Below are 14,470 nucleotides of genomic sequence, written 5' to 3'. Positions count from 1 at the left end.
CCACGAGGTACTGAAGGCCCCTCGACCGACGCCTCGAGTCCAGTACTCCTGGAATGGACCAGCCACCACCGGCCTGAGAATGTCCTCAGGACATTGAATGGCCCCACTAACCGTGGGCCCAGTATCCGGCAGGGCAGGCGGAGGGGCAGGTTTCGGGTTGAGAGCCAGACCCGGTCCCCCGGTGCGAAAACCGGGGCCTCACTGCGCTGGCTTTCTGATGCCTCACGGTCTGCTAAAGGTGCACATGAGCGGCGTCCCATGTCTCCTCCGAGTGCCTAAACCAGTCGTCCACCGCAGGAGCCTTGATCTGGCTCTGATGCCACGGCACCAGAACCAGCTGGTACCCCAATACGCACTGGAAGGGGGAGAGGTTGGTAGAGGAGTGGCGTAGCTAGTTCTGGGCCATCTCTGCCCAGGATATGAACGCCGCTCACTCTCCGGCCGGTCCTGGCAATAAGACCGCAGAAACCTACCCACATCCTGGTTTACTCTCTCCACCTGCCCGTTACTCTCGGGGTGAAAACCTGAGGTAAGGCTGACCGAGACCACCAGACGTTCCATGAACGCCCTCCAGACCCTTGACGTGAACTGGGGACCTCGATCAGATACTATGTCCTCAGGCACCCCGTAGTGCCGGAAGACATGTGTGAACAGGGCCTCCGCAGTCTGTAGGGCCGTAGGGAGACCGGGCAAAGGTAGGAGACGGCAGGACTTAGAAAACCGATCCACAACGACCAGGATAGTGGTGTTACCCTGTGAGAGAGGAAGATCCATCAGGTGCGACCACGGCCGTTGTGGAACGGGTAAGGGTTGTAACTTCCCTCTGGGCAGGTGCCTAGGGGCCTTGCACTGGGCGCACACCGAGCAGGAGGAAACATAAACCCTCACGTCCTTAGCCAAGGTGGACCACCAGTACTTCCCACTAAGACAGCGCACTGTCCGACTGATGCCCGGATGACCAGAGGAGGGTGACGTGTGAGCCCAATAGATCAAACGGTCGCGGACAGCAAACGGAACGTACAGACGCCCAGCTGGACACTGGAGGGGAGTGGGCTCTGTACGTAACGCCCGCTCGATGTCCGCATCCAGCTCCCACACTACCGGTGCCACCAGGCAAGAGGCCGGGAGTATGGGAGTGGGATCCATGGACCGCTCCTCTGTGTCATACATCCGGGACAGTGCGTCTGCCTTCGCATTCTGGGAACCTGGTCTGTAGGACAGGGTGAAGACAAAACGGGTAAAGAACATGGCCCACCTTGCCTGGCGAGGGTTCAGTCTCCTCGCCGCCCGGATGTACTCCAGATTGCGGTGGTCCGTCCAGATGAGAAAAGGGTGTTTAGCCCCCTCAAGCCAATGTCTCCACGCCTTCAAAGCCTTGACGACAGCCAACAGCTCCCAGTCCTCCACGTCATAGTTTCGTTTCGCCACGCTGAGCTTTTACGAAAAGAAGGCACAGGGGCGGAGCTTTGGTGCCGTACCCGAGCGCTGAGAGAGCATGGCTCCTATCCCAGCCTCGGACGCGTCCACCTCCACTATGAATGCCAAAGTGGAATCCGGATGAGCCAGCACCGGAGCCGAGGTAAACAGAGCCCTCAGGTGACCAAAAGCCCTGTCCGCCTCAGCCGACCACTGCAAACGCACCGGTCCCCCCTTCAGCAGTGAGGTAATGGGAGCCGCTACCTGACCAAAACCCCGGATAAACCTCCGGTAGTAGTTGGCAAACCCTAAAAAACGCTGCACTTCCTTTACCATGGTGGGAGTCGGCCAATTACGCACGGCTGAAATGCGGTCACTCTCCATCTCAAGGAAACGGACTGTTTAAAGAACAGGCACTTCTCAGCCTTGACGTACAGGTCATGCTCCAACAGTCGACCAAGAACCCTGCGCACCAGGGACACATGCTCGGCGCGTGTAGCGGAGTATATCAGAATGTCGTCGATATACACCACTACACCCTGCCCGTGCAGGTCCCAGAAAATCTTGTCTACAAAGGCCTGGAAGACTGATGGAGCATTCATCAACCCGTACGGCATGACGAGGTACTCATAGTGCCCTGAGGTGGTACTAAATGCCGTCTTCCACTCGTCCCCCTCCCGGATAAGCAACAGGTTGTAAGCGCTCCTAAGATCCAATTTTGTGAAGAAGCGCGCCCCGTGCATTGACTCGATCGCACCGGCGATGAGAGGTAGCGGGTAACTGTACCTCACAGTGATTTGGTTGATGCCTCGATAGTCAATACACGGGTGCAGACCTCCATCCTTCTTCTTCACAAAAAAGAAACTCGAGGAGGCAGTTGAAGTGGAGGGCCGAATGTACCCCTGCCCCAGAGATTCGGAGACATATGTTTCCATAGCCTCCGTCTCCTCTTGCGACAGGGGATACACGTGACTCCTGGGAAGTGCTGCGTCTACCAGGAGATTTATCGCACAATCCCCCCGTCGATGGGGTAGTAATTGAGTCACCTTCTTTTTACAGAAAGCGAGAGCCAAATCGGCATATTCAGAGGGGATGCGCACAGTGGAGACCTGGTCTGGACTTTCCACTGTAGTAGCACCGACGGAAACCCCTAAACATCACCCTGAGCACTTTCGTGACCACCCCGTGAGAGCCCTCTGTTGCCACGAAATAGTGGGGTCAACCAGGGAAACGCAGGAGAATCAATAAGGAAGAGACTGATTCTCTCCTTGTGACCCTCCTGCGTAACCATGCCCAGTGGAGCGGTGGCCTCCCTAATTAGCCCTGACCCTAATGGTCGACTATCTAGGACGTGCACAGGGAAGGGCATATCCACAGGAACAATGGGGATCCTTAAACTATGGGCAAATGATCTGTCAATAAAATTCCCAGCTGCGCCTGAATCTACGAGCGCCTTATGCTGGGAATGCAGGGAAAACTCAGGAAAATTAATAAACAAAAACATGTGGTGCCGACTTACCTGGGGTGACACGAGAGCGCCCTGCCTGCTGCCTCGACTCCCAGAGGAACCTCCCCAGCACCGACCGGCAGTGTGCCCTCTGCGGCCACAGATGGTGCATGGAACGGCCGCTCCTCCGGTCGCCCTAAGTGCAGCACCTCCCAGCTCCATGGGCGTCGGAGCGGTGGTGCTGGGGGATGGAACCGACAGACCCCGATCTGGACGTCCGCGGGTAGCCAGCAGGTTATCCAGCCGGATGGACTGGTCCACCAGCTGGTCGAATGTGAGAGTGGTGTCCCTGCAGGCCAACTCCCGACGGACGTCCTTGCGCAGACTGCACCGGTAGTGATCGATCAGGGCCCTGTCGTTCCATACCGCGCCGGCGGCCAGGGTCCGGAATTCCAACACGAACTCCTGTGTGCTCCTCGTCCCCTGCCTCAGGTGGACGAGACGTTCACCCGCTGCTCTACCCTCAGGCGGGTGGTCAAAGACGGGTGAAATCCTCAAAGTGGTCCAACACCGCTTCTTCTTCCCCCCATACGGCGTTGGCCCACTCCAGGGCTTTCCCTGAGAGGCAGGAGAGCGGCCACGCTCTCACGGCCCGAAGGAGCCGGGTGGACGGTTGCCAGGTAGAGCTCTAGCTGGAGCAAGAACCTCTGACAACCCACCGCCGTTCCATCATACTCCCTCGGGAGGGCGAGCCGAATCCCACTGGGCCCGGGTGAAGGAGGGGTGAGTGATGGTGAGACTGGTGGTGCTGGTGGAGACGCTGGAGGGACTCCTCTTCTCTCCCAGCGCTCCATGGTTTGTAGAACGCAATCCATGGCGCTGCCGAGATGCTGTAGCATGGCAGTGTGCTGCTGGACTCGCTCCTCAACACCTACTGCAGGGGCACCTGCTCCTGCTGACTCCATTCCAAGTGGGTGCGTGTTTCTGTCAAGGCTGTGGGTAACTGGTGAAAGGAGTCAGGCGCAGGAGAGCTGAGATGCGTGGACAAGGTATTTAATACAAGATAACACCAGTATAAACACAATACTATGGTGCGGGAAAAATACCGGTACCACGAGATAAACGGGCGTAATAACAAAACCCGGCAACAAAATACCAGCCGTCAGTAACAGCCTGAACAATAAAACAAACATGCACACAAACATGGGGGAAACCAGAGGGTTAAATAATTAACATGTAATGGGGGAATTGAAACCAGGTGTGTAGAAAACAAAGACAAAACAAATGGAAAATGAAAAGTGGATCGGCGATGGCTAGAAGGCCGGTGACGTCGACCGCCGAGTGCCGCTCGAACAAGGAGAGGGACCAATTCCGGCAGAAGTCGTGACAAGAAAACTATGCATGGATCAACAACATTGTAGTTACTACACAATACTAACCTAACTGATAGAATGAAAAGAAGGAAGCCTGCGCAGAATAAAAATATTCCAAAACATGCATCCTGTTTGCAACAAGGCACTAAAGTAATACTGCAAAAAATGTGGCCAAGCAATTAAGTCACTTTTTGTCCTGAATGCAAAGTGGGGCAAATCCAATAAAACACATTACTGATTACCACTTTCTCCACTCAAGCATAGTGATGGCTGCATCATGTTATGGGTATGCTTGTAATCGTTAAGGACTGGGAAGTTCTTCCAGGATAAAAAACTAAACAGAATGGAGCTAAGCACAGGCAAAATCCTAGAGGAAAACCTGGTTCAATCTGCTTTCCATCAGACACTGGGAGATTAATTCACCTTTCAGCAGGACAATAACCTAAAACACAAGGCCAAATCTACACTAGAGTTGCTTACCAAGAAGACAATATCAATCAAATCAAATTGTATTGGTCACATACACATATTTAGCAGATGTTATTGCAGGTATAGCGAAATGCTTGTTCCTGAATGACCGAATTAAAGTTTGGACTTAAATCTGCTTGAAAATCTATGGCAAGACCTGAAAATGATCTTGCCATAGACAGAGCTTGACAGAGCTTGGAGAATTTTGAAAAGAATAATGGGCAAATGTTGCACAATCCAGGTGTCGAAAGCTCTTATAGACTTACCCAGAAAGACAGCGGTAATCACTGCCAAAGATGCTTCTACAAAGTATTGACTCGGGTGTGAATACGTATGCAAACAAGATATTTCTGTATTTCATTTTCAATAAATTTGATAAAAAATCTAAAAACATGTTTTCACTTTGTCATTATGGGGTATTGTGTGTAAATGGGTGAGAAACAAAGTCTGTAACACAACTAAATGTGGAATAAGTCAAGGGGTATGAATACTTTATGAAGGCACTGTATCTACCTCAATTACCTCATACCTCTGCACATCAACTTGGTACTGGTACCCCATATATATAGCCAAGCAGTGGAGGCTGTTGAGGGGAGGACTGCTCATAATAATGGCTGGAACGAGGCACATGGAATGGCATTAAACACATGGAAACCATGTGTTTGATGAATTTGATACCATTCCACTAATTCTGCTCCAGCCATTACCACGAGCCCGTCCTCCCCAATTAAGGTGCCACCAACCTCCTGTGTAGCCAAGTTATCATTACTCATTGTGTATTTATTTTTACTTTGCTATTTTCTTTCTCCTGCATTGCTGGAAAGGGCCCGTAAGTAAGCATTTCAATGTTAGTCTACACCTGTTGTTAACGAAGAATGTGACTGTCACGACTTCAACCGAGGCAGGCTCTCCTTCCCGTTCGGGTGGCGCTCGGCGGTCGTCGTCACCGGCCTACTAGCTGCTACTGACTCTTTTTCCTCCCCCTCCTTATGTGTTTATGGTTATCACCTGGTTTGAGGGAATTAGCAATCAGGGTGGCTTTATTAGTCAGCCAGCCTGTCTGCTTCTTTGTGCGGGATTGTTTGTCTGTTTCTTTGGATTTCGGGAGTGGTTCGTGTGTGTGTACTGGTTTTGTCTTCATGTTGGAAGACAGGTGTTTATTTGACACCCAGTAGTCCGGTTTGGACATTGTTTGTGTACGAGTTGGGTATTAAACTCAACCTATTGAAGCTCTGCTGTTCCTGCGTCTGATTCCACAAACACCCCGACACCTAGAGCGTTACAGAATCCCGCACCAATCATGGAGTCAGCAGGAGCAGCAGCTAACCCTCTCCCATCGATGGAGGAACGGGTTCTCCACCACACCACCGTCCTCCATCGGATCGGATCCGCCATGGATCAAATGATGGAGAGAATGGAGCGATGGGAGAGGAGTGGGCTCCTCTCTCCACCTTCGGCTCCCCCTCCCCAGGATTCTCCATCCCCCGGCTCCAGCGCGCTCCGTCTTACGCTCCCGAGGGATTATGATGGAACAGCGGCAGGTTGTCAGGGGTTTTTACTCCAACTGGAGCTATACCTGGCCACTGTTCGCCCCACTCCCTCGGGAGCGGAGAGGGTGAGTGTCCTCGTCTCCTGCCTAACGGGTCGTGCTCTGGAGTGGGCCAACGCAGTCTGGAATGGCCCGGACTCCGTGAAGGAGCACTACCCGGAGTTTACCCGTCGTTTTCGTGCCGTGTTCGACCACCCCACAGACGGCCGAGCGGCGGGTGAGAGACTATTTCATCTAAGGCAGGAGAGGAGGAGCGCACAGGATTTCGCGCTGGAGTTCCGGACCTTGGCCGCGGGATCAGGGTGGAACGACAGGGCCCTTATTGACCACTACCGGTGTAGTCTCCGGGAGGACGTCCGTAGGGAGCTAGCGTGTCGGGACATCGCTCTGTCGTTGGATGAGCTCATCGACATGTCCATCCGACTGGACAATCTGCTGGCTGCCCGCGGGCGTTCGGAGAGGGTCCTGTGCGTTCCACCACCCAGCGCCCCGGCTCCCATCCCGATGGAGTTGGGAGGGGCCGCGCCTAGGGGTATCGGAGGACGAGGCCTCCCCTGCACCAACTGTGGTCGGAGAGGACACACGGCCGATCGGTGCTGGGGGGGTCTGTCTGGGAGTCGAGATGTCAGGCGGGACGCTTCTCGATCACCCCAGGTGAGTCAGCACCAAACTCACTCAGAACCTCCTGTCGGTCACATGTTTGTCTCAATTTTTTTCCTTGATTTTTTCCCCTCTTCTCAGCATAGGGCACTAGTCGATTCAGGTGCAGCTGGGAACTTTATGGATCGCGGACTCGCCCGAGAGTTGGGCGTTCCGCTTGTGCCGATAGATTCTCCCTTTCCCGTGCACTCCCTAGATAGCCGGCCATTAGGGTCAGGGGTGGTCAGGGAGGCCACAGTTCCCCTGGACATGGTGACGCAGGGGAATCATAGGGAACGTATCAGTCTATACATTATCGATTCGCCTGCGTTTCCAGTGGTGCTGGGTATTCCCTGGCTGGCCCGGCACAATCCCAATATTTCGTGGAGACAGGGGGTTCTCCAGGGGTGGTCAGAGGAGTGTTCTGGAAGGTGTCTGGGAGTTTCCATTGGTGCCACGTCGGTGGAGAGTCCAGACCAGGGTTCCACGGTGCGCATTCCCCCCGAGTATGCCGATTTGGCAATCGCTTTCTGTAAAAAGAAAGCGACGAAATTACCACCACATCGACCGGGTAGGGATTGTGCGATAGATCTCCAGGTTAACGCTGCGCTTCCTAAGAGTCACGTGTACCCTTTGTCCCAAGAGGAGACGTTGGCTATGGAGACATATGTCACGGAATCTTTGGGACAGGGGTACATTCGGCCCTCCATCTCACCCGTCTCCTCGAGTTTCTTTTTTGTGAAGAAAAAGGAGGGAGGTTTGCGTCCGTGTATTGATTATAGAGGTCTAAATGCCATCACGGTGGGGTTTAGTTACCCACTACCTCTCATCGCTTCGGCGGTGGAATCATTTCACGGAGCGCAGTTCTTTACAAAACTGGACCTCAGGAGCGCGTACAGCCTGGTGCGTATTCGGGAGGGAGACGAGTGGAAAACCGCATTTAGTACCACATCGGGCCACTATGAGTACTGCGTCATGCCGTATGGGTTAAAGAATGCTCCAGCCGTGTTCCAATCCTTTGTAGACGACATTCTCAGGGACCTGCACGGGCAGGGGGTAGTTGTGTATATCGATGACATTCTGATCTACTCAACTACTCAGGCCGCGCATGTATCTCTAGTGCGCAAAGTGCTTGGCAGACTGCTGGAGCATGACTTATACGTCAAGGCTGAGAAGTGTGTGTTTTCCAAACAAGCCGTCTCCTTCCTGGGTTATCGCATTTCCACCTCGGGGGTGGTGGTGGAGAGTGACCGCATAAAGGCCGTGCGTAATTGGCCGACTCCGACCACGGTAAAAGAGGTGCAGCGGTTTTTGGGTTTTGCCAACTACTACCGGAGATTTATCCGGGGTTTTGGCCAGGTAGCGGCTCCCATTACCTCACTGCTGAGGGGGGGTCCGGTGAGGTTGCGGTGGTCAGCGCGGCGGACGGAGCTTTCAACAGGTTGAAGGTTCTGTTCACGGAGGCTCCCGTGTTGGCGCATCCGGATCCCTCTTTAGCATTCATAGTGGAGGTGGACGCTTCCGAGGCTGGGGTGGGTGCCGTGCTATCACAGCGCTCGGGTGCGCCACCAAAACTCCGCCCCTGCGCTTTCTTCTCTAGTAAGCTCAGTGCAGCAGAGCGTAACTATGATGTGGGGGATCGGGAGTTGTTAGCGGTGGTCAGGGCTCTGAAGGTGTGGAGACACTGGCTTGAGGGGGCTAAGCACCCTTTTCTCATCTGGACCGACCACCAGAATCTGGAGTATATTCGGGCAGCTAGGAGACTGAACCCACGTCAGGCAAGGTGGGCCATGTTTTTCACCCGGTTTAGGTACACGTTGTCCTATAGACCCGGTTCAAAAAACGTAAAGGCAGACGCACTGTCCCGTCTTTACGACACGGAGGAGAGGACCACTGAACCCACTCCCATCATCCCCGCCTCGAGGCTGATCGCGCCAGTGGTATGGGAGGTGGACTCGGACATCGAGCGGGCGCTACGGGCGGAACCCGCGCCTCCTCAGTGTCCGGCGGGCCGTAAGTACGTACCGCTTGGTGTTCGGGACCGCCTTATTCGGTGGGCTCATGTCCTACCCTCCTCGGGTCACCCTGGGGTGACAAGGACAGTGGGGAGCCTTCGGGGGAGGTATTGGTGGCCTACCTTAGCTCGAGACGTTAGGGTTTATGTCTCCTCCTGTTCGGTATGCGCTCAGAGTAAGGCTCCTAGGCACCTTCCTCGAGGGAAGTTGCAACCCCTCCCCGTTCCACAACGGCCATGGTCTCATCTGTCTGTAGACTTCCTGACCGATCTGCCTCCCTCTCAGGGAAACACTACGGTTCTGGTAATTGTGGATCGGTTTTCTAAGTCCTGCCGTCTCCTCCCGTTGCCCGGTATCCCTACTGCCCTACAGACTGCGGAGGCCTTATTCACTCACGTCTTCCGGCACTACGGGGTGCCGGAGGATATTGTTTCTGATCGGGGCCCCCAGTTCACGTCCCGAGTGTGGAGGGCGTTCATGGAGCGTCTGGGGGTCACGGTCAGCCTGACTTCCGGGTATCACCCCGAGAGTAATGGGCAGGTGGAGAGAGTGAACCAGGAGGTGGGTAGGTTTCTGCGGTCGTATTGTCAGGACCGGCCAGGGGAGTGGGCGAGATACATTCCCTGGGCTGAGATGGCCCAGAACTCACTACGCCACTCCTCTACTAATGTGTCCTGGCACCATGGCATCCGAGCCAGACCGAGGCTCCTGCGGTGGAGGAGTGGGTACAGCGCTCCAAGGAGACCTGGAGGGCCGTCCGGGAGTCCCTTCAACAAGCTACTGGAAGGCAGAAGAGGAGCGCTGACCGCCACCGCAGTGAGGCCCCCGTGTTTGTACCGGGGGAAAGGGTCTGGCTCTCGACCCGAAACCTACCCCTCCGCTTGCCCTGCCGGAAGCTGAGGCCGCAGTGTGTAGGGCCATTCAAAGTCCTGAGGAGAATAAACGAGGTGTGTTATCGATTAAAACTCCCTTCCTATTATCGTATTAACCCCTCGTTTCATGTGTCTCTCCTCAGGCCGGTGGTAGCTGGTCCCCTGCAGGACGGTGAGGTACCGGAGGTCCCTCCTCCCCCTCTGGACATCGAGGGGTCCCCGGCGTACACGATACGGGCCATTCTGGACTCGAGACGCCGGGCGAAGGGCCTACAGTACCTCGTGGACTGGGAGGGGTACGGTCCGGAGGAGAGGTGCTGGGTACCGGTGGAGGACATGTTGGATCCATCTATGGTAAAGGATTTCCATCGCCTCCATCCGGAGCGCCCTGCGCCTCGTCCTCCGGGTCGACCTCGAGGCCGGTGTCGGCGCGCTGCGGGAGCCGCGCGTCAGAGGGGGGGTACTGTCACGACTTCAACCGAGGCAGGCTCTCCTTCCCGTTCGGGTGGCGCTCGGCGGTCGTCGTCACCGGCCTACTAGCTGCTACTGACTCTTTTTCCTCCCCCTCCTTATGTGTTTATGGTTATCACCTGGTTTGAGGGAATTAGCAATCAGGGTGGCTTTATTAGTCAGCCAGCCTGTCTGCTTCTTTGTGCGGGATTGTTCGTCTGTTTCTTTGGATTTCGGGAGTGGTTCGTGTGTGTGTACTGGTTTTGTCTTCATGTTGGAAGACAGGTGTTTATTTGACACCCAGTAGTCCGGTTTGGACATTGTTTGTGTACGAGTTGGGTATTAAACTCAACCTATTGAAGCTCTGCTGTTCCTGCGTCTGATTCCACAAACACCCCGACACCTAGAGCGTTACAGTGACGAATAACATTATATTTACTGTGATAATGGCCAAAATAATGGCCTGCCCAACATCTTTATACATGACTATAAGCATGATGGAATGTTCATTTCTTAATTAACTCAGGAACCACACCTGTGTGGAAGCACCTGCTTTCAATAAACTTTGTATCCCTCATTTACTCAAGTGTTTCCATTATTTTTGCAGTTACCTGTAAGTAGCCATTTAAGTACTTCTTCCATGGGGAAACTCACTCCCATCAGTTAAATAGTGAAACAGGGACATCTTGTGGACAATGAGGAGATGAACAGAAAAGGCTGTTTGGAACTGAACTTTCTCTGGAAGTGGATTTATGACAATGACATCATTGAGGTATAAGCTAACAGGTGGCTTTTTCAAGCTCAATTCACAGCCAATTGAGCAGTGAAATGGCTGTTGTGTCAGAGTGAATGGTCTGTCCACCCTCTCAGTGCCTGGCAACTCAACTCCTGCAACTGTTTTATCACTTCCTGTAGAATGTAGTTGAACATAAAGCAAACAGAAACACAAAACCAGATGCTAAACAGAAGGGAGCATGCAAATGCATTTTTTGTTGCGTTGCACAAAGCAAATATTGGAGCTATCTTAACTTTGGGTTAGGGTCACACCCTGGAAAAATTTACTCTGGGCTCCCGGGTGGCGCAGTGGTCTAAGACACTGCACCTCAATGCTACAAGAGTCACTACAGACCCTGGTTCAATTCCAGGCAGTATGACAACTGGCTGTTATTGAGAGTCCAATAGTGTGGTGCATAATTGGCCCAGTGTTGTTAGGGTTTGGCTGGGGTGGGCTGTTGTACATAAGAATTTGTTCTTAACTGACTTGCCTAGTTAAATTAAGGATAAATACATTCAGTAAACACATACAAGCTTTGACACAGCATTCCCTCTTCTTATCTTACTTTGGTATTGGCATCTTTCCTGTGATTTCCATTCAGCAGCTCTCCAGATTCTACTCTCCAGAGTCGTTTGGCCCACTCCTCCCTCTGGGGCAGCAGCATCATGGTCTCTGCTGCCAGGTACCTGTCTGGTGGGATCTGGCTCATGGGGGGTGGCAGAGCGTTGGTGCTACCCACCATGGCTGGTCCTGACCAGCTGTTAGTGGCCGGTGTTGCCTGGGACTCGGGCTCTCCACCTCGGCCCTTAGGCCATCTCTGCTTAACACTCATAGAGAACCAGCGCTGACTGCTTCTGAAGGAGCCTCCTCCTGTTAGGCTCTGTTTCTGGTTCTTAGCCAGAGGGTACGGTGGTGGCGGGGGCTTGAACTGAAACTCCAGCGTGGGAGGAGGGCCACCGGATGGGCCGGTTAACGACGCTGGGCCAGGTAGAGATTCGGAAAGTGAATTTGTGCTGCCTGGATTAGGATGGCCGTTTAGTTTTAGGCAGCCATTTTGATGAGCTACTATTTGGGTGAGGTCTCCTTCAGCCTGGGGGTAATCCTCCCATGGACAGCTGGGGAGCTGGCCCCCAGGGTCGTTTCCGCGGGCGATGGGGAAATCCCTGTCCGCTCTTTCCTCAGGGGGGGAGGTGTTTCCGATCCCGCTGTCTCCGTTGCTGCTGGCGCTGCCATTCTTACCGGTACTGCTGCGATTCTGTTGCGTGTGGAGGTGGTGGGCTGAGTCTCTGTCCAGCCTGGTTCTAAGCCTCTCCACTGCCTCCCCCATGTCACAGTATAAGACAGATACAAACTGGAGGACGGAGGGGGGAGTGAGGGGGAACTCCAGGCAGCCCTGGGTGTCTGGGTCGGAGGTGCAGTCGAAGCCGAAGCGCCCTGTGATGCCCAGGTGGTCACTGTGGTGGCACAGCTCGGGGTCGATGAAGAAGACGTGGCAGGAGGTACTCAGGGGACCGTTCTGGCCAACGTGGCCGCCAGAGATGTGTGCAGTGGTGACCAGACAAAAAAAGCGCCTGTCCTCGGAACACACCACACCCAGGACAAGGTTCTCGGCGGGGAAGGCGGCCAGAATGGCTCCTGTGTCATCACAGAGGCGGACGCAGTCGAACATGATCTTCATCATCACCAGCGTGTGGGTCTCCTGCTCTGTGCCCATATGTCTGATACACCCGCAGATCACCTGTAGGCAGTCGTCCTCTGAGCCGTGTCTGGACAAGGCCAAGATCAGTTCAGTAGAGCCCAGGTAGCCCACCACCATGGCTGTGTTCAGAATACTCCAGTCTCGATTCACATCATCCTCCTGCTCGTTGAAAACAGAGTCGCCGTCTGCCACTCGGGCGGTTTCCTCCTCAGATAGGAAGACAGGCTGGGTTTTGGAGTTCGAAGGCTGGATCCAGTGGGACATGTCAGGTTCTGACACAGGTCTTGGTTTAGCTGGGGTGGCATTTACGGAGTTAGATGACGAGTTGCCAGAGTGGTCCGAAACAGTGAGAAAAACTCCCCCGTTCTGAAAAAGCCCCTTTCCCTCTGTTCTAGAAATCCTTAACTCCTCGTCGCTGGAGGATAGGTCCACCGAGGGCCCACTCCCGACAAGCACCACCAACCGTAAGGGGCCTTTACAGGTGCCAATCAACTGCACCACAGCCTCATGGGATGCCTTTGCCACATCAGTTCCGTTGACACTCACTATACGATCCCCCTGCTTCAGTCCCACATGGTCTGCAGGGCTGCCCTCCAATATACCACTCAAGAGGCACGGGCCTTGTCCCGATAAGGTAAACCCGTATCCTACACGTCCTCGAACAACCTCAACCCGTCTGACTTCATGAGGAGAGGTCAAATCCAGACGCCTCCGCGCCCCTTCAGCCTGTCCCGGCATCCTCATCCTGAATGTGGCCGTTTTTTCAGATGCAGAGCGTTGGAACTGAATGTCACTCTGGAGTGATATCTCTTTAGTGCCAACACTGAAGTGTAAACACTAAAAGTAGACAAGAGAGAGAGATTTAAACTGAGTGAGATACAGTGTATCAAATAATGATTAGGCATAGGCCTACTGTAACATTATTTTTAACAAACTGAAACTGTAACACTTAACATGTGATATCATTATGGTACACAACATATTGTGTTATACAATGTATAAACGAAATAATAATGGTGTGATACAATGTATTGTGCACAAAAGCCATAAAATATATTTCCCCTATATTTTAGAAACATTCACTGTTAAGAAAATACTGTACGATTTCATTCTGCAACAATAATGCGGCACCCTATAACAATCTCCACATTTTTTTACGAAAATATATGTATGAGTTGTTATAGTTTAAGCAGACAAGTGTGGGTTGAAGAGACCATTTGGCCTCGTCCCATGTCAGCGTGCAAATGAACCATCTACTTGCCATAGAGTAGACAGCGACAGCTGGCCCCCTTCTCAAGAACGGTTCAATCAATGCACGAGCATTCAAGCGAGACGTTTGTTAATGAAACATGCTCGAGCGCCTTGATTTGGTTTCGTTTGACATCGTTTCTCTACCGCTCTTAGTTAAATGTTTACAAAACAGCAGATTAGTTCGGCATTGTCCATCAAAATACAACAAAACAAAAAATAGCCTTGCTAAAATATTTCCTAGTATTAAATGTAAAGTAGTCTCCCACACTCTCGACGTCTAGATACAATGTTGCCAGTGCTGAGACTGAAATTACCGTTTCAAAGCTTCATGAAGTCAGTTTAAAGGTTGCATACTCCCAACAGTCCAAACTAGTTAGAAATCCAAACGTGCGTAGTTTCCGTAATATAACTTATATTTTCCAAAGTTTCCCTCCAGTATTATGGTATTCCATAAACCACGGATGACAAACTCCACCCGCATCCATTCATTGTTGGGGATTACAAAGCGTCCTTCAT

General features: G+C 53.0%; 1 protein-coding gene across 2 annotated transcripts in view; it reads right to left on the bottom strand.

The window, feature by feature from the left end:
• The window catches only part of LOC139534580 (regulator of G-protein signaling 12-like), a 95,676-nt gene extending 81,214 nt beyond the window's left edge, over positions 1-14,462 (bottom strand). The window contains exons 1-2 of one of the 2 annotated variants that reach the window (XM_071333820.1): positions 14,269-14,462; positions 11,570-13,540 (exon numbers count right to left, since the gene is read on the bottom strand). In XM_071333820.1, the coding sequence (XP_071189921.1) occupies positions 11,570-13,447 (1,878 nt within the window). In that variant the 5' untranslated portion in view covers positions 13,448-13,540; positions 14,269-14,462. The remainder of the gene's footprint in view (positions 1-11,569; positions 13,541-14,268) is intronic. The other variant, XM_071333819.1, reaches the window with a different exon arrangement.
• Positions 14,463-14,470: the final 8 nt, after the last annotated feature.

Source organism: Salvelinus alpinus, chromosome 11 (assembly GCF_045679555.1).
Source record: "Salvelinus alpinus chromosome 11, SLU_Salpinus.1, whole genome shotgun sequence".
Lineage (NCBI taxonomy): Eukaryota > Metazoa > Chordata > Actinopteri > Salmoniformes > Salmonidae > Salvelinus > Salvelinus alpinus.
This window is presented reverse-complemented; position numbering and strand designations above follow the sequence as displayed.